General features: G+C 39.5%; 1 protein-coding gene across 31 annotated transcripts in view; it reads right to left on the bottom strand.

The window, feature by feature from the left end:
• RBFOX1 (RNA binding fox-1 homolog 1) overlaps positions 1–20,871 on the bottom strand; it is an 840,672-nt gene that overhangs the window by 381,953 nt on the left and 437,848 nt on the right. For 18 of the 31 annotated variants that reach the window (XM_054180641.1, XM_054180655.1, XM_054180669.1 and 15 more), the window contains one exon: positions 10,156–10,197. The exons of 11 other annotated variants lie outside the window; for them this stretch is intronic. In XM_054180641.1, the coding sequence (XP_054036616.1) occupies positions 10,156–10,197 (42 nt within the window). Of the gene's footprint in view, positions 1–10,155; positions 10,198–10,440; positions 10,475–20,871 lie in introns of those variants that run through there. 2 more of the 31 variants (XM_054180667.1, XM_054180661.1) reach the window with 2 other exon arrangements.

Consider the following 20,871-nt stretch of genomic DNA (forward strand, 5'->3'; position numbering starts at 1 on the left):
TTTTTAAGTTGAGCTCATTAATGTTTATAAATATGTAAAGGGTGAGTGCCAAGAGGATGGAGCCAGGCTCTTCTGGGTGATGCCCAATGACAGGACAAGGGGCAATGGCGGAAGGCAAGGCACAAGAAGTTCCATTGAAACAGGAGAAAAACTTTTTCACTGTGAGGGTGACCAAACACTGGAACAGGCTACCCAGAGGAGTTATGGAGTCTCCCTCGCTGGGCATGCGTTCCAGTGTGATCTGGTATAGGTGATCCTGCTCTGGCAGGGGAGTTGGACTGGATGATCTTTCAAGGTCCCTTCCAACCCCTAACATTCTGTGATTCTGTGAAATGGCAACTGCAGTTAACACTTAAAAGTGAATTTTAGTGAAGTAGTACTATAGGTAGAAGATATCTTTGAGCTGGGAGCTGCACGAATGAGCCAAAATCAAAAAACATAACTCCAGAACACACTGTGAGGCTTTTCTATGGCCACTGTGGCAATAACGCATGAGCATTTCTGAGCAGGTTTTCATTAAAAACAAATGGAAATGTCAGTTACAGGACCATTTAAAAACAAACAAAACCCCCAAACCAAACAAACAAAACCCAAGCAAACCCCCCAAACCCTACACAAAAAAACCCAACAAAAAACAGAAGGGAGTGATCTAAATATTACACACACACACACACACCCCCAAAGCTTTTAGAAGTAAATGTATATGCCAAAGAAAGAGTGTGCCTGGAATTCTTAGTGAGCAGAGGTGTTTACAATACTTTCATGCTAAACAAGAAAGAAATTATTACTAATCTACATCACAGAAATTGAGCCATAGAGTTGCGATCAGCAGCATTCGATCAAGAGAGATTGTAGGAATAAAACACAAAATTAATGTAATCTGCCTTAAAATTCCCAGGCCATTGAGTCGACTAAAAATGGTACACCAGAAATCAAGGATGGATCTGAACCATAAACTGTTTGGGGCAAAGGCAGTACTTCACTCTGTGATTGTAAAGCGCCTGTAATTTATGGCACCGTATAAATGATTTTTAGCAACGATGAAAGCAGTTGTAGAAAGCAGTAGTTTAGAGAATGTGGGAGGGGGGAGAAGAAGTCAGCTCATAACATATGAGGAAATCTATAGTATGTAGGGAAAACCAAAGGAAATGGCTAAATCAAGGTAGTACAGCTATCAATTATCTGCTCTTTGCAGAGCAGCTGCTAACAAGTCAGAAAGTGCCCTTGAGATGAAGGCTACTTTACTTCCAGTATTGTATTCAAAGAGATGTTAAGAATCCAAAGGAAGAGACAACTACTGTATGAGAAAGAAATGCTACAAATGCCCCCAGTGCACTTGTGTGTTTTTGCCCATTACCTACAGAATAACAATCTACATGGCATTTGATTGCATGCTTGGAGTACATCTGTAGCCACCTCTTCAAGTTAGGGCTTAAATCTCCAGTATTAGTGGAGCATGAAAACCGCCTGTGCTATGATGTACTTGGGTTTTATATCTCACTCCCCTTGTTTAAGCCATACTGGTTTTTGAAGATAACACAGGTGATCAAAACTTCAAAATATGCAAACAGCAAACAGATGCAGGGTGTGGGGGGGATGCATTCCTGTGCAGGCTCCCCTGGGTGATCCTGCTCTGACAGGGGGGTTGGACTGGAAGATCTCTGGAGGTCCCTTCCAACCTCTAATGTGATCCAGTGAGGCAAGGTCAGCTTCCCCCAGGGACAAAAAAGAATAAAGATGTTACCAATCAGCAAAGTATTTTTACCTTTCTCACCTTCTTGGATTATAAAATGGATACTAAGATATAAATACAAAAATATCTGCTTACTAATTCTTCCGTCTCTCGTTTTGTCCCCGAGTCTGAACTGCTAATGGCCTCAAACCAGGTGCAGGACTTTGCACTTCATGAGGTTCACCACCTGGCATCACTCCTCACACTTGCCTAGTCCCTCCCCTTCTCTCTGGTCTACCAAGAGCGCTGCTCAGCTCAGTGTATAAAAATGATAAAACACATTTTTTGTTTATTTAATGTAGACTATTCTTACTTCTCCATCCTGCTTCCTGGAAATTATGTGCAGTTGCTTGGGACTCTGTACTAAGGAAACCATTTCTGTCTCACACATGGTGAAACTTGGCTTCCAGGGTAACCTGAGATTTTGCTGCAGAATAGAACAGAACACAATTACTGTCCAGGTTCTCTTACAAGAGACTTAAGGACAACTACACACTTCTAAAATCCCATTCTATCTGAAGCCTTTCACCCTTTGTAAACAGCGTATACCCTGTGTCACATATCAACTACAAGTCTGTAGGACTGGCTCCTTAAACTGCACGTTCAAGAGATGTAAGAGAGAAATACATGTTTGCATGTGTGTGTATATATATATATAAATAAACACACACTCACATATTGATATTGATGCACAGATCTGTTTTGGTTTAGGATTCGTTTATTCTTCCTTGTAACTTTACTGCTTTGAACAAAAATTGGCAGCTCCTTAAAAAAGCATAATGAAAGAATTTAGTAGAGAAGTAAAACCCAACTAGTTTAAACAAGTGAGGTTTAGAAAGATTGTACAGAACATAAAAACACCATTACCATCAATACTAGAACACAATGCTCATAATTATAGAATCATAAAATGGCTTCAGTTGGAAAGGACCTTAGAGATCATCTGCTCCAATCTTCCCACCATAGGCAGGGGCACCTCTCAACTAGAGGCTACTCAAGGCCAGGTTGGATGAGGCCCTGAACACCCCCAGGGAGGAGGCATCCACAATCTCCCTGGGCAACATACTCCAGCATCTCACCACCCTCATACTGAAGAACTTCCTAAGATCCAGCCTAAACCCGCTCTCCCTCAGTCTAAACCTACTCCACCCTGTGGATAAAAACAAAGCCAAATAAAAAACCACATAAAAACAAAACAACCAAAACTGCACTATAAACTAGGTACTATTTCCTGCTTGGATTAGGTGTGACATCAAAGACGACTATGATCTTTGCTAGTCAAATTAACAAAGCAACAGTAGAGGCTGAATTAATGTCAAGGCAGTATAAACACTGTTAAAGCTGTGCACTTAAAGGTCTGTTTTCAAGATGATCAAAGAGAAATTATAAAAGCTACGTGGAAAAAAAGAGCTCCCTCTCAACAAAATAAGCAAGAAGTTCTTTCTTCTTTTCTAGGACAGCATCGCTGATCACAGCAAGCGTTCTGCAAAAGAAGCTGTGTGCAGTCACTGCAGAAATGCTGTACCAAAAGTTGCTATCCATACTGCAAAAGATGCTTCCAAGCAGCGTGCATCAAGTACTGTGTACTCCTAATATTTTTGTAGTAGAAGGAGGAGAGCATGAGGATATTGAACTCATGTTGGGTACTGGTTCAGTCACCTTTATACTATCCATTTCTTCTATCCCTTCAGAAGTCCACCACTTTCTGAACTTTGATTACATGTAGTAAACAGCCTCATGAGCCAGATCTCATTCCTCTGTATACAAACGTGACCTCAAATATATGTTGAGTAGCTGCCCAATTCCACATAGCGTGCTGCAGCTCCAGTCAGAATCAGTCACTCTAAACAGACTGTAATTACTGAAAGCATTGTTTCAGCCTCTCCAAATATTACTGTAACTCTTCAGTTTCAGCAATTACAAAGCATCATACTGAAAAATAGTTGACTGTTCAAAAATCAAAGTTGAATTCCAGACAAAGTGGCACTTGAACAAGAGAAAATCCACTGTTTTCAGAGTGATGCCAAACAACATCAGGAGAGGAACAGAAAGTTTTCTGAATGGCATTCCACCAGCAGCCCAGACAAGGAAAATGACTGAAGTGTCACCATCATTACTCAAAAGGGAATTACTGCAACCATTCTTTCTTCTCTTGATCAAAGGAGCAAATTATTAGCAGTTAGCAATCTAAAGAGACAACATCATCCCCACTGTGAGAGGCTATGTCATTTTAAACATCAGCCATAACAATTTTCATTATGTAGCCATCCTTACTGTTTAAAATTATCAGCATGGTTAGTAAACAACATGTTGGAGGCCAATGTTATCCTGCAACAGTTACTAGGCTTAGGAAAGCTCCTGAAGTATACCTGAACTGCCAGCAGGGCTGAAATGGAGGAAATTGCATACCTACAATTAACAACACGCCCCAGAAGTTTGGTGGACTATTTATAACTCTTTTATTCTCCTTTAGATCTTTGTTCCAGTATTTTTTTTTCTTTCAAACTATGCTGTTAATACTCTTTAAAGAACCACTGGGAATGCTGTTTGCAAGATGGTGAGTGAGATTAATTCCATTGCATGTCAATGTGTAACACAGGCCAAGAACCTCTCACCTACCTGTACCTTCACCACATACCTACAAGGATAATGAAATGCACAGATCACTGCATGGAATCCTCCAGAAACTACAGAAGGACCATTTTAAGCTACTTGTCTAGCATGTCAAATGTAGGATAAGGTACATGAATTCCTAAGAAAAGAACACACAAAGGATTGATCCAACTCCACCAGTACATCTTGGCTTTTCCTTTTGTAACCTCACCTCCTTTGAAAAAGAGAGAGAGAGATGTCCAAGAGCCAGCAACGTGCCCTTGCAGCCAACAAGGCCAGTGGCTTCCTGGGCTGTATAAGAAGGGATGTGGCTAGTAGGTCAAGAGAGAGGTTATCCTGTGCTGGTGAGGCTGCATCTGAAATAGTATTCAGTTCTGGGCCCCTCAGTTCAAGAAGGGCCTCAGGGAGCTGCTTGAAAGAGTCAAGCAGAAAATCACAAACATGCTGAAGGCAGTGGAAAAATCTCCCTTCTGAGGAAAGGCTGAGGGAGCTGGGTCTCTCTAGCTTGGAGGAGAGGAGCCTGAAAGATGAACTTAATTCATGTTTATTCGTGAAGGGTGAGCATTGGGAAGACTGTGCCACGGAATCACAGAATCACCAAGGTTGGAAGAGACCTCAAAGATCAAGTCCAACCTGTCACCAGAGAACTCATGACTAAACCATGGCACCAAGTGCCACATCCAATCCCCTCTTGAACACCTGCAGCAATGGTGATTCCACCACCTCCCTGGGCAGCCCATTCCAATAGCTAATGACTCTCAGTGAAGAACTTTCTCCTCACCTCAAGCCTGAACTTCCCTTGGTGCAACTTGAGACTGTGTCCAGGCTCTGCTCAGTAATGGCCAAAGACAGGACGAGGGGCAACAGGTGCAAACTGGAGCACAGAAGGTTCCATGTGAACAGAAGGAAAAACATTTTTTTACTTTGAGGATAACAGAGCCTTGGAACAGGCCACCCAGAGAAGCTGTGGTGTTTCCTTCTCTGGAGACACTGAATACTTGCCTGGATGCACTCTTGTGTGGCCTGCCCTCAGTGATCTTGCTCTGGTAGGAGAAGTGGAATCGATCTTTTGAGGTCCCTTCCAACCCCTAACATTCTGTGATTCTGCAATAATACTATGTAGTTGCAATTGACTCTTCCAAGCAAAATGTGCACATGTTGTTTGCAAATAAATACCAAGAGATTTTCAGAAGGAAAACAAACAAAAAAGCTCCACCTCCCAGCAAAACCAAACAAGCAAAACCCAGCAAACCCAAACAAACAAACAAACAACCCCCTAACCAGACGACCAACCAAAACCACCACCAAAAAAAAAAAAAAAGAGGAATTTTGATTAATGTTCAGAACTAACTGCCCAGCTTTGCAGAAATGTTATGAATGACTGTTTTGCTTCCTGGTAACATGCTGAAACACCACCAATTCATGAAAAAAGGTTATATACCTTACCTTTTACACCAGCCCAGTGTAAGAAGGGGTAAAGACTGAAAGCAGAGGTTCTTTGGGCAGTCACCAGATAAATTCTGTTATGCTAGCACCACAGTAAATTGCTTTGGGAAATGCTCAAAAATAGCACCTACTACACAAATCCCTTCTACTCTGATTCTCTTCCTCTCTCCAGTTGTTTTATTTATTTATTTTCACTCAGCTCAACCTGATTAAAAAATTAGCATCTGCCACTGAAACACAATTTAGCTCCTTAGTGCATCAGAGGAACATTGCACACAAAAATACTCAGTGGATTATTCTTAGATCACTGGAGAAAGTTAATACCACAATGATGAGCTTTTAAAAGCTTAAGAAAATAATAAAAAAATCTACACAGCTGAGCACCTTACAGCCTGATGAATAAAGGCACTGAACAAAAAGACAAAGAGAGCTAAATACTGCAGGATTATGGTTGCTGGACATAAATAAAGCTTATTTCATTTACCATATAAAAGAGAAGATAAATAGAATGATTCGGAACGCAAAACTTCCTTTTGTCTCCTTGAAAATTACAGTACTATAAAAATTAAATGCTGATACTAAATACAGGATGATAGTAAGACCCTCTCCTTTCCATATTTCAGTCCAAGAGAAGGAACTCTGGTTGCATAGAATGCACCTGGAGAGTAAGTGCATGTGAAAGAAGCCGTTAATTAGAGCAACAACTAGGTCACTTAAAATTTCAGATCAAGGAAGTTAATCACACCATTTACCATTAGACCTCATTGGTATTCACAGGAACATTTATAAACCCTCCTGACATTAGAGTTTAAAATTGCTCTATGTCCACCTTAGAGAGCTCCTCAAGTATTGCTGCATAAGAAGTCAAAAGCATTAGCTTATGTAGCAAAACTCACACATGTAAATACAGATAAAGAAGTTCACTTTAAACAGTCCTGTGGACTTGATAATGCAGTAGTTGAAAGGGAAGCAAGGTAAAGCTCTGTAAGGTTTAAGTCAGCCTAAAAGCTTAAATAATATCCTTCAGCCATGATAATAAAATAAAATTCCAGGTTCAAGTCAGAACAGTAAGGCAGGTTCAGTGGAAGCATCACACAGACTTTTTCAAGGCTGTCACTACACGTTTTTACAGCTTTATATACTACATCTTGTTTCTACCTAGGGCTGGTATCCTGATTTTCTTCGTAGCCTTAAATAACCTGTATCATTCAAGTCTGTTTTTCCGACCTAAATATGAGCAGAAAAGTTGTTTTAAATGATTTTGAGCAAGCTGCGAGTTGTGTGTCTTTACAGGTCATTTCTAATGACAATGACATTAACCTCCATACAGTGACTCATAAAACAGCAAATGACAGTAGGAAAGAGTCAGAAGAAGATAGGGTGGATCTCTCCAAGATGAGATTTATAAATGAGGACTGGAGAACACGAAACAGAGTGAAGACTAAACAATATAATTACTTTCTTTAAAGGAAATACTGACAAGGAGCAGTGTGTGGATGGAGCTGGAGAGAGCAATACCGATGAGTCCATTTGCCTTTAAAGACACATTAGCCTTTAATATAACATGATTTAAATGAAGCCAGATTAGAAAGCAAAAAGAAATTACAGCAATATGACAAAAATAATATTCAAGGCAGCACATGGTATAAACACTAATGTCTACCTTGGCTGGCAAGGCAGGTAAGTTAACAACTTGCAGACACTTACCACTTTCAAAGCCTGAGCAGAAAAGGGTTAAAATATACAGATTCCCTTAATTATTAGACTTGTCATTCACTGTAAATATAACATATGATCACCAAAGGCTCTAATGCAAGTAAGAGTTTCATTACTTAAAATGCTTTATTCCAGAACAGCAAGCCTCTGCTTTGCATCCAAAATGTAAAACCCAGTGAAAAAGAGAAGAGATGAGAAATGTCTGAATAAATGACATAGTAAGACTTGGACATTTCTCTCTGTAGTCACATAGTGTCTCATTTATTCGTACTGTTATGCTTTAAGTCAGCCTTTCTTAAAGTGCCTTACTTTTGGAACTTCTTCAGGATTTGTACTCAGAGGACTGACTAATAAATCAAAGGACACTGTCATCATAAACTTTCCGAGGAAGGTAGAAGATAATATGCATTTTTTGCTCTGTTAATAAATGATCTAAGGATAATCTAGCTTTAAGTCAGTTAAACAAGTGGCTGCTAGCATTTTGGGTTTTTTTTCCCCTTGATATATTTCAGTTCTTTCAGTTGGGATGAAACAATATTTTGTGGTACAAGGACTGCCTCACATCTAAGTGGTCATGGTAGGTGACTAACCTGAAAGGAGAATCTTGTGGGCCTGAACAATCTAACTCAGCCAGTTAAATATTTCTTAAACAACACCGCTGTGTTAGGGAGCCAGCCCAGTGACAGAATAGTCATATTACACCCTGAGAGTCCTAGAGGTGCAGAACTTTGTAGCAGAGAGCTGATCACAGCAGGACTAAGGAGGGCCAAATGTGTCAGCACTGGACTACGACTGAAACCTCTCTACACAGTATCCTGAAGCTTCACCCTGACCTTTCATTACAGCAGATTAGCTGTTGTAAACTAGAAGAGATCTGGGCACTGGTAAGGGTTTGGGCATTTGAAGACCAGGCACAGGAAAGGAATAGCTCTGCAGTGCTCAGCACTGTAATTGTTGTTTTCTCATTATCTGTCCATGTGAGACTCCCTGGTGGCTCTGTTTTTTGTACCGTACCCACAAGCTCTAACTCTGTGGGGTGGTATACTGCTTTCATTGCAGCCCAGCCTCAGCAACAGCATTTACACCAACAACTACATTTCCTGTCACAGGAACATCACAGCAGCTGTGGAACTAGATCTAATCTTAGGTTAGAGATGTGCTTTTTTCCTTAGTTGTCATGAAAAGCCACATTTTGACATGACACAAAGGTGTCATAAGCACTGAGCTCGTTAGATGTAAGTCTGTAACACTAGAATAGAAAGATACATGGAAGTTTCACTGCATCACATTTTATCCTCTGCTTTAAAAAGTCACCTATATTTACTAGAATAAAGAGCTGGGGCCCTCCTCTTGTTGTTTTCCAAAACATTTTCAAAGGAAAAAACTTAGCAAAACTGATAAAACCAAATGAAAACTTTCTTTGTTCTCATGGCACTGCTACCTCTTGAAAAGATTGTCCTTCAGGTGCTACTGCAGTATTTTAACTTTGACAGCTGCTCTGCTGAGACATTACTACTGATAAAACAAAGCTTTGTCACATCAGCTTCAGTACAATAGCAATGCAGTCACATATCAGCAAGAAAAGAATCAAGGACAAAACATGGTGAATCATTCTTGCATAACTTGTTTACCAAAAAAATCCCATTGCAAATGTGGTGAAGACCAGCTGAAGCATCTAGATAGACTGATGAAGTTGATCTAACAAACAGATGAATGTTTAAGAGCACAGCACAACTTATTGTAAGACTAGAGTACATTCTTAATACTTGCAAGTCATGCAGGCACTGCTGATTCTTAATAAACTGCAAATGAAAAGAAATGCTGCTTTTGCTATTTCAAATTATATTATTGTTTGCATAAAAACTTACACTTCCTTCAGGCCTTCCTCTCCCTCTCTAGCTGCATATGGGATTAAAAAAAAAAAAAAACCCATCATGTGGTATGAATAAATGTAGGTCTATTAAGAAACACTTGAATGACTTCAAAATATGGGGGGTTTATTATTAAAAGTCTTATGCCTTTCCAAACACGTATTAGGAGCAATCAGTTGAACAAGGAAACACTTGTAATGAAAAAAGCATCTGCAGAGATATGTAGCATAAAAAGTGAGCAGGGACTAAAACTTGTTTAAAACACATGTCACATAAAATACATGAAAAGGGGAAACCCAAATAAAATTAAGCAACCTGGGCTCAGGAACTCCACCTCATTTATAGATTGTACACAAGCAATAAACACACTAAAATACTTGGATCTTTTCTGCCAGAAAGGCAGATTCCTAAAAAACACCCACCAAAAAAACCCAAAGGATAGCATCTTCATGTCTACAACTATCTAGTAGTGGAGAAAGTATGAGAAACAGTGACCTTTGCTACAGAGAATCTTTGCATGGTGCATCAGAAGAGTACACTGAGTACAGGGAGAGCTCCTGGAAAGAGATACTCACTGTCAAATCTCACTATATTACAAAAGAAGAACTTGCATCTACTGTAACTGCTTTAAATTGAGATATGCACAATATTTTCCAACAGGCAACAAATGAGCTAAATATGTTCCTCAAACAAAGTAATCCATCTGTCAATAGCACAAACTAGATTCTGCTTTATATTTTATAGAAACCAGAACATTTTGCATATCATTGCACTTACCCTTAGTGGTTCTCTTTCACAACTCATCTGTTGCTTTGAACTCTACAAGAGGGAAAAAAAGAAACCAACAAACAACAACTTTGAAAGTTTAGCATTCTTGCCACAGCAAAGCTGGTAGTTCTAAGTATGTTACATGAATAAACACATGAAATACAGTCATGAGTCTGAACACTATATTGTGTTGTGGATCGAGACAGAATCATTACTGTGAAAAAATATATTTAGCCCCCACACTTATTACTTTAAATTTACAAAGGCCAAAAGGAAAGCAGCACCAAAACCCACCACAGGTCTGAAGTACAAAAGCATTTTTGAGATCTGTAAGACCTCATTGGAAGTCCAGTTCAAGAAGAAGCTTTCCTCTTTCTCTTCTCTCAGAAGTCTGTGTTACATTTCTGAATACCCTATTGCTAAGATACCACAGCACACCTTCAAAGTAAAGATATAGAATCTGAAGAAGTGATACAACACATTCCTATGGCAACTTAGAGTTCAGATCTGGTATAAAAATAACTCTGGAGAAGACTTGATTCCAATACAATTCCCCCCTCTATTGCTGTCTTTATGTTCTGCCAAGTTTATAAGAAACACACTTAAGAGTGTGATTGCTGGCTGCTAAGCAAGGCCTCACCACCAAGTAACAGCAGACAGGAGTCATCACTCAATGGCAACACAGTTTGTGAAGTGGCCACTGCCAAAATAGAAAGAGACTCCTCCAGAAATAGCTCCATAAACTGAACAGCAGCACTGAAACATCCATTTCCTTGTTTGCTTTCTAGCTCCCTGGTTTCTAACCCCATCCTGCAGCAAGGGCTCTTGAATGGAACTTTAAAAGCTTTGCTCAGGTGCTCAGGAAGGCACTCGGGTCTCATAGTCTAAACAATGATGCCATCTATCTATCAGTCCCTCTAACTATTTACCAGTTGAAGTTCATTAAAATACATCTGAGAAAGGCTTCTTTGGGCACAAGTGGCTTTCTGTGCAGTTAGCAGTGCCAAATTTGCTCTCATTTTGTCTTTTTTGCTATCTCTGCCAATTAAGGAAAAAAACCTGCCTTTTTTTTTTTGGTTAAGAGAAATGTCCTGGCAGTACTAAGCACTTAAGGCAAACCATAAATAATGCATTTACAATATGTAAACCTCCACAGATAAATGAGAAAACCTGAAAGCTATAACATATTTAATTAATGATCAGGAGACCCTAGAAGCAAACCTTGTGCACATCCTCCGATTTCAAAGATGATGCTTCTCAATCCTAAACTTGCTTCCTTATGTCTCTGGATTGAACCACACGCAAGGAACTATTTATTTCTTTTAGTTCAAGACTGCATGGAGAACTTGGTCAATATGTTCAGTGTCATTATGTCTAGCTCTCACATACTTGAGTTTAGTGGAAGAATGCCTAAAATATCGATTCTCTTTAAAGGATTTTATCAAGGAAGACATTTCAAAGAACCTGAGCAATAGTTCAGTCCTGCAGGTCTTTTTATAAGACAACAGTCTTGTAAGACACTCATGCTGTCAGGCTCCATATTTTAAACAAACAATCAATCTTTGGAAATATTGAGCAAACTGCTGGTGTATTCATAAATGTGAACAGAAAGGGAAGCATTCTTTGTTTTCTTCAGATAAAAGAGGATTGAGCAGGAAGCTTGTAAGATCCTTTAAATGCATATAGCAGTCACCCACTCTTCATAAGGACATGCAAGCCCTAGCACTGAACAAACTAACTTAAAACACAAAGATGACAGGACCTATCTGTGGATGCAGTGGTCAGCAACAGTATTGCTGCAGCTGACAAGGAATACCAACAGTCCACCTAAGAAAGCTGCCTTACTGCCTGTTTTTCTAAATGTCATTTTATAGAAAGGGTTTAGGTAATCCTATGATCACCTAATCATGGAGTGGCTTGAGTTTGAAGGGATCCTAAAAGATCATCTAGTTTCAATTCTCCTGCCATGGGCAGAGACACTTCCCTCTAGACCTGGTTGCTCAGAGCCTCCACTAGCCTGTTCTTAAACACTTTCAGCGATAAGGCACCCAAAACTTCTCTCAGCAGCCTGTTCCAGTGTCTCACCGTCCTCATAATACTCTTAGTAAAAAACTCCTGATAGGGGCAAAGAGCACAAAACAGTGGTGGCAGGGCTATTTAGAGAAACACTGCTTAAAATGGAGAAGAAAAAGTGTTTATTTTTCTTGCAGTATAACATTCCAAAGTATTTGTTTGAATTTACAAATTCAATATACTTTCAGAAGTTTATTTGAAATGGAACACAGTCCTAGTGGCTGAAAGATAACCAACCAGTGAACATCTGAAGCCTTTTATATCCAAGATATTTTCCCATGAACAAACATGTGTGGTCAACGGACTTAGCCTGCATTCTAAGAAGTGAACATAAAGGTGTCTTTTTTTTCCCAGAGAGCAGTTACACTAGAATTACTTAACCATGATTTTCTGTGCAGCTTAAGACACTTGCTCTAACAGCAGTTTCAGGAAAGACTCTCCAATATTTTTCCCTATTGTCACCTCAATAAGGGCAATGCAAACATGCTTACCTGCACCAAAGTGCCTGTTTTCACTAGGAAAGGATAATTTACAGCCACTACCTACACAGGAACTGTGGAGCATCAGGGCTGGGTGTGGAGGACTTGGCACTGATTACAGTCACAGTGATTTTACCAGAATGCAACTTCAGTTAGGAATTACTAATTCATCTGACTGATGTCTCACATTTCTCCTCATTCATACATAGATTAAATAGCTGAAATAAAACCATAGATTACTCAGCCACAGTCACACTAGCTGTGTTTCACTCAATACTATGAGACAGTCCATATAATTTCATACTATCAGCAAAATCCATCTATCAGCATTGTCTCTCATTAAATACTCATCTGACCATAAAAGCCTTCTCTCAGAAACTGGTTTTTTTTTCCCCTTGCCACATTGCACAAAAATGCTGTGCTACACATGGAGACACACCATACACTGTTGAGCAGTGTATTTCAGGTGGAAACAGTCACTTCCCTTGCATCATTTTATTACACATTAGTTTTCATTATCTTTCTGCCCTACAGAATTCAGGAGAAATGATGCTTCAAGTTATTTAAGACGTGGAGAGAGTATGGGCTTGTGCAAAAACGTATACATAATGTTGTGTGTTAATTTAAAATGGCTTCCACTGAAAACTCAAAACCCAAATGAAGAAACAACACCCACCTCAAGAGCTCCCAGCACCAATAAGTAGAGCCCAAGGTGCTCAAACATGGGAGACTCATTAAAAATATCAGTAACTACATAAACATATAGGGTGATTTGAACTGAAAGCAGAGTTTTCAGAGCCTTTAGAAGTGACTCTCAGAATCTAAGGGCTTTCAAACATAAACCCATTTCTTCCTCAAGCAGTAACTGGGACCATCACCTCCTCTTCTATGAGCTCCTTGAACTGTTTGTTTTTTTACATCTGACTCCTGAAAGCCCTCAAATGATGAAGAGAATCTAGTAAGAAAATACAGTGCTGAAAACCTATAGACTCTGTACATTGTGTCACCGATACAAAGGGGTGCAGAGTGTCTATGTCTATGCATATGCAAATTTTTCCAGAACTGAGAGCTTCAGGTTTCTCTGGGCTAGATACATGTGTTTGCATGCATGGAATTTTAATTTCATGGGGTTTTATTACAACCATCAGTTACTGTGCTATAGCTGTAGCTAGAGGGACTTGATTTATTCTCAAATGCCCTTGGCTCGGTATTGTATATCGACTAGTGCTGCTGCCATAAATATATTTAGGTGAAGAACTGTCTAAAATTCTGTGTGTAATACTAAGTAGAGTTAAGGCTTCAAGTGTCACATACAAGTGGGTTTATTTCTACTGCAAGAAACAGGCAATTATTATGGTTCATTGAGCTCAGATTAAGCATTTCTACCCCACCCCCCCACCCAAAAAAGGAAAAAAAAATAGGAAAGAAAGAAAAAGAGCCTAGTGCTACAGCCCTTGTAAAGCTGTAAATGCAAATGGGCACCATCTCATCTTCCATAAAAAGTAATCTATGGTTTTACAGGCATTTCTCCCTGTCTTGCCCTCAGATTAACAAAATATTCCAAACAAGATAATTGTAAAACAAAAGAAAGTAAGAAAATCTCCAAAAATAAAAGATAAATACAATAATAATAATATTTTTTAAAATATATATATATAAAACAATTTGTAGGCACTTTTTTTCTCATGTAAAATGGCTCCTTCAATCCACTGAGAAACCCCAAGTCCAATTTCCAACTTCTCTTGGTCTTGGGCTCAGATACGTTTTGTTCACTATGATTATCTGTATTGCTCGACCAATATTGTTACCTGGCAAATACAATTTTTAGGGATTTGGAGGCTGTTTAGTGGGTTTTGGTTTGGGGCTTTTGTGTGCTTGATTTTTTTCTTCAGTTTTGTTTTTTAATAGCCTGAGCTTCATGTCCAAAGCAGCTGCAAATCACTAAAATATCTATAGCGCTCAATTTGCCATAAGCTCCCTGAGTGTATTGAAGGAAACTTGTGGTGCTGCAGCACAGCCTGGAAGCTCTTCATTTTCTAAACCTGCTTTAAGTGAAAGAGCTGCAAGATAGCACAACACCAGGCAGCACTGAGGCTTTTCACAGGCTTAGGTTGGATGGGACCTCAGAGCTCATCTACCCCAATCTTCCCGCCATGGGCAGGGACACCTCTCAACTAGACTCAGCTACCCAAGGCTTCATTCAGCCTGGCCTTCAACACCGCCAGGGAGGAGGCATCCACAACCTCCCAGCCTGTTCCAGAGTCTCACTGTCCTTGTACTGAAGAACTTTTTCCTAACATCCAGTCTAACCCTGCTCTCCCCTCAGCTTCAAACCATTCCCCCTTGTCTTATTGCTAGACACCCTTACAGAAAGTCCCTCTCCAGCCTTCCTGTAGGATCTCTTCAGGTACTAGAGATTTTCTTGTGCTTCACCCTCATACCTCAGTACATCTACTTATGTTCTCTGTTTTTTCCTAAGAAGTTCAGGAACTGTGAATCTCTGGCATGCCCTTGTGAAAAGTACCATGAAGAAAAAAAACTGATGTTTGTTTTGCTTCTGCACCATCTGACTAATGCTTGGACATGAAGGCACTGGTGCATTTCTACAGGAAACTGCCTTATATACTTTCATACAAACTAGGAAAAATGTCTCTAAGAAAATATTTCTTTGCACGTGCCATTGCAGAAAACACTTGTGTGGTAAAGCCCCACAATTAAATTCTGCATGGAACAATCCCATGAGGAAGTTTATCTATACTCAGCATTCCAATGGAAACCTCTTTTTATATGTAAAATACTAGCTATAGTGCATTTTATTTAATTTTCTTGCATAACACAGTAAGGGATAATCAAAAGACAAAGGCACTGTACTAAAAAGAATAAATGGACACAATGAAAAATGCAATTAAATGTACTGTGATGTTAAAGCAACTACCAGGATAGAATTCAAAGTATGTCATCTTAGAATGCAAACACTGCCAGACCAAGCCTGGAATATGCATGCGTTACACTATGCACTGCAGCATAAATCATTTTGCTCTCATCAGCATATTGTTATTATAAGAATTTACTCTTGTAAAGTCTTGCAAAATTTGGAAAATTCATCTTAAGTCTCTTTCCTTAAAGTCTTTACCCAGGGAAAAAAAAATGCAGACAGTGGTATGAACAGTAATAAAGTGAAACTCTGAAGCTAGTGCAAATATAGAATGAAGAAATCAGACAATTAGTATCTGGGTATCAAGTACTGCTACCAGCTTTTGAAATGAATTTGAGGGTCTGAATTACATAAAGGTGGCAAAAAGAAAAGCCCTTGATCTGCTGCACAGTGGATTGTTTGAAGTAAAGATAATCGACAGAGACAATGACTAAAAACTGTAGGCAAAGAACACACATTAAAATTAAGACAGGGCTTAAGTAAGGACTCTGTTCTACATAGAATAGGTTCTTCTGTTTTGAACAGAAAATTGCTACTAGTCTGCTAAGATGCCAGTTATACTAACTACAGATAACAACTCAGACAGATCTTTGGGGAAGAGTGACAGTAAGGGTATCACTGGAGACAGGCATGGATTTTCAGACAATTACCAAAGCTAGTTATGTTACAAATTGCTGCTACAGCCATTGCCCCTATGTTATCAGTAAACATCTGGAAGGCCACTTGTTGTGCTTGTGTGCTGATAAAAATAAGTCAAGTTCACTCAGTCACTGATGCTTGACAAATTGCAAAGAAAAAAAAAAACAAAACAACAAAAAAACCACACACACAACCCCAAACCCCGGCTTTTATCTGGCAGATCCACATTACCAGCTGAAGAGGCCATTACAGAAGTAACTGGTCTGAGAAACAAGATATTGCCAGGTCAGCAAGAAGCCAATGAACTGACAGATATCCAAACCTGAGTCAGAAGGAAATGCAGCAGATATTTAATGTGCTGAGAGATCAAACATCACATAATGAACTTCAGCTAGTGTATCTCAGTGAAACCAGAGGTTCCTCTGGAAGAACAGCAGTCTGGAGAAGTTTCCCGTGTCAGTAACCCCTTGGTTTTCTTTTGTTCCATTGGGGCAGCACAACAATTACAGTGCCTCAGAGGAACCCAGGATCTGTGCAATATGTTGGGCTCAAAACCAGGAATCCCACCTGGCAGTGGAAAAGAGCAATACTTCAGAACATAGATGCTGTTGTTCTAAACCATTAATGCTACTCCATAGCTAAGCTAGAAGTGTGCCAGGCAGTTACTGATCAAAGCTGTCTCACATTAGGAACTTTGCTGGGGTCTCATTTGCAAGTCCTGCATTTACAGTCACACACAGTTAAAGTAACTCTGTATACCCCTGCTCAACTTCAGAATCGTCCCTTGAATGAATTGTTTTCTGAGAAGTTAAGATTATTGTCCTTGCTGTTGAGATGTACCTTTTAGGCCCTGGAAGTATTTAACTCACCCCCCCACTCTCCACCCCCCTCCCCACTCACCCTCCTACCCTCCCCCCCACCCCACAATTTGTGCCTGGCTAGCAATTAAGAAAGCAAGGGACAAACCCAAAGTTTCTTCAAGTTTTTGCAGCACTGATATCCTGAGAATAAAGTGTTTTATTCTGCACAATACTCAAATCCAGTAATAACGCAAGGAAAGGAAGGACATAGTACCTTAATCTCCTCTTCTAAACAGCTTAACTAACTATAGACGATGCCTTGCATTCAATAACTGCTTAGTGCTTTTACTTGTTCTAAGAACACATTACAAAGACTGTCAATAAACTTTAATTAGCAATATATTTTTAGTGGCAGCACTGCGGCTTGCTGCAATGAAACATTTCTTCCAAGAATTTCTAAAGCTTTCCTAAAGAAACCTTGACACTTGAATAATGAAAGACATTTAGAGATTGTCATATGAGAGCATCCATTAGGGCAGTGTATTCTTCTCACTCTGAAGTGGTGAGGTTACCTTGAACAAGTAAGTCTCATTTAAAAACATTCTTTGCTTTTCTGTTAAGAAAATGAACAACCATTGGGTAAAAATCAGATGCAGCTGACAAAGTTAAACATTGTCTTCCACCTCTTAATGAGACCACAGCAATAGCCTTACCAGCCTAAAAATAGAAAAGCAGAAGGAAGCACTTAAACTTCTGTATGTGCATGCACGTGCATGCACACCCACGCTCATTTTGCAAACTAAATGTCATCTTCTTCAATGACCTCCATGATAACAAGCTTGAAACTGTAGCTTCAAAGTTCTATTGTATCTACACCTTGTGAAATAATTTTAATGATGCATTGCATACAATCCTTACACATGGAAGTTCTGCTCCCAGCATCTCTAAAACGTTTTGCGATGTGCTACCCTAAGGTGAGGTAAACTGTGACCCGAAACTCTGTCAGTTTAGAAGACAGAAATTTTTTACTGTAGACATGAGAGATCCAAATATTGTCTCTTTTACAACAAATGCAACCTCTTTTCTATTTCATATAGCTATACAGATCTTCACTTTTCTGCCATATCTTAACCCAGATTAAAAGACTTCAAGGGCAAAGTTCCATCTATAAGTTTTCTTAGCTATGTCTATCTATAGCTCTATATACAAAGGAGAAGGAGAGCAGGAAGCATCTCTCCTGTCCACGTACGTACTGGTATGTTCTCACTGCAGCAGAGTATAAATAAAATGACTATAAAAGAACCCATTGCAAAAAACATTCCATAACTAGCATGCACAACTCAAAAGGTTCATTTCATAGAACCATGGAATCATTCAGGTTGTAAAAAGCTCTCTAAGACCATCAAGCCCAGCCATTAACCCAACACCACCATTCTCATAAAACCACGTCTGAAAGCTTTTTTGAACACCTCCAGGGATGGTGACTTCACCACCTCCCTGGGCAGCCTGCTCCAATGTCTGACCACTCTTTCAATAAAGATTTTTTTTCTTAATATCCAAACTAAACCTCTTTCCTCTCACCCTGTCACTAGTTACCTGGGAGAAGAGACCAAGGCCCACCTGATTCCCTCCTCCTTTCAGAGAGTTGTAGAGCGCAATAAGGTCTCCCTTCAGCCTTCTTTTCTCCATTTGCCTGCAAGCAATGCTCACAGTGGTGGCACAGCCTGTATATCCAATACGGCATAGTTGCAGCCTCAAGCAAGTTGTTATTTAACTCACTACTTTTCATCCACTTTGTTTCCAGTGCTTATAAAAAGTGTTTTTATACCTAAGAGATTTTTGGAGAATTTGTCTTACTAAATTTTGCAATGAGATAAACATGCAAAATTTCTCAAAGTCATTTATTTTTGTCTGCCGATCATTTATTTTGGTTTTCCTCCCTTTTCCCTCCAGAAATGCTTTTTGCACGTACCATCAAGAGACAAAAATTAAACCAAAGCCCTAAAGTAAATTCCTTAGCTGTTAAGTGGATGCATACTATCAAAGAGGCGTTGGGTCAAGATATTGAAACTGAAACTCCCTTTTGAGCCAGTCTGCTCTGATACTGAACAATTACTTCCACTTAAATAGGAACAAACAAAGTATCACACAAGAACAATTTGGTGTTCCTCAAAGCTCTGATGTAGGTGACCCTTATGTGGTGATGAGAATGGGAGAATGTAAAAGAGTAGGACCAGCAGAGAGAGCAGTTCTGTGTGGCTAAATCAGATAAATCTCCATCTAGTCCCGTGGACTCAAGATCCAAACAAACTCATTATTTTCAAGCTAGGCAGTCCTCAGCTTTAGCAAATTTTCAAGCCGGGGATTAGTTTATGAGATGAATTGATTTGCAGTGTTATGATGAAAAAGCCATTCCAGTCTGCTAACTACCTGAAACACAGAGATCAATTTTGAGAGTAAAACATCAATTACCTCACTTACTGAGACAGAATAAGCAGCAATTAAAAGGGTAGGGAATGCTTCTCTGCATGGGGTTACTTGTCTAGTTTTTCAGTACATCAGAGCAATTATTTTGATTTCTAATTGTGTCTAGAGACTCAAATTCAGGCCTTTTACATCTCTGTTATCATATTCTGAGACAGGGTCATTTCTTCCTATTTTAAAATCCCTTATGTGCCTCAAACAGGGACATGCCATTAAAAATACAGTTAATTTTCATTGAAAAAAAAAAAAAAAAAGATACTTTTTCTTAAGAATTTTTGTCTGGGCTTAATTACACTGTAACATCAGTCATGGGCAAAAAAAGTCTAAACTATGGCATTTCTGGAATCTAACAGCTATCATTACATCAAGAAATAAATCTTGCAGGAACTAAACACCTCTAGTTTAAAAATCAGCCTTGCCTTGCACCTGCTGCACAGCATAAAGGTTTCCGAATTTCTGAAGTGGGATAGTCCTTGAAAGCCTAGAAACACCCAGCAAGCAGAGCACATGGAGGGGGAACAGGATGTTGTTTCCTAATACCATGAGTACAGAAAATGTCAAAGGAGGTGACATACAACAAGAGATACACTCAAAACCCATGAAGTTTCATAGAGAGTAAAACCTCAGTGATCAAATAGGAACTAAGAAGGTCTTGCTGCATAGCCAGAGCCAGTTACAAACAGAGCAATAAAGGCACTGATTACATTTGCTAGATGAACAGTGGAAAGTTCTGCAGTTCAATTTAATAATGTCCTGGCAGCTTCCTGTAAGCTCATTTAAGTCTCCTCCAGTTAGAGATCCCCATGAAGCAGGCTTTTAGGGAGCAGAGCCTCCCCTACAATCCAGGCACCAAGGACCTGGAGCTGCTGGGTACTGTTGCCAGTGTCTGGTGTCCGAGCTGGGGACCCCAAGGCACAGAGACTCTGCGGCTCTAGAGCAAACAGAAGGCAAAGTTCTGTCCATTTTGTAAAAGGAAATACAGAAAAAATCCAACAATTTTCATTCTAAGTAATGGCTGAATGAAAACGAAATTTGGTTTGAAAGTTTAGATTTATTTCTTTTTTATAATATAGAATCATAGAATCATTTCGGTTGGAAAAGACCTTTAAGATTATCAAGCCCAACCCATTACCCAGAACTGACAGACCACCACTAAGCCATGTCCCTCAGCGCCAGATCTACAAGTCTTCTAAATACCTCCAAGAACAGTGATTCCACCAATTCCCTGGGCAGCCTCTTCTGGACCTTTGTAAGTGAAGAAGTTTTTCTTAATGTCTAACCTAAACCTCTTCTTGTGCAACTTGAAGTAATTTCT

Source organism: Dryobates pubescens, chromosome 4 (assembly GCF_014839835.1).
Source record: "Dryobates pubescens isolate bDryPub1 chromosome 4, bDryPub1.pri, whole genome shotgun sequence".
Classification (NCBI taxonomy): domain Eukaryota; kingdom Metazoa; phylum Chordata; class Aves; order Piciformes; family Picidae; genus Dryobates; species Dryobates pubescens.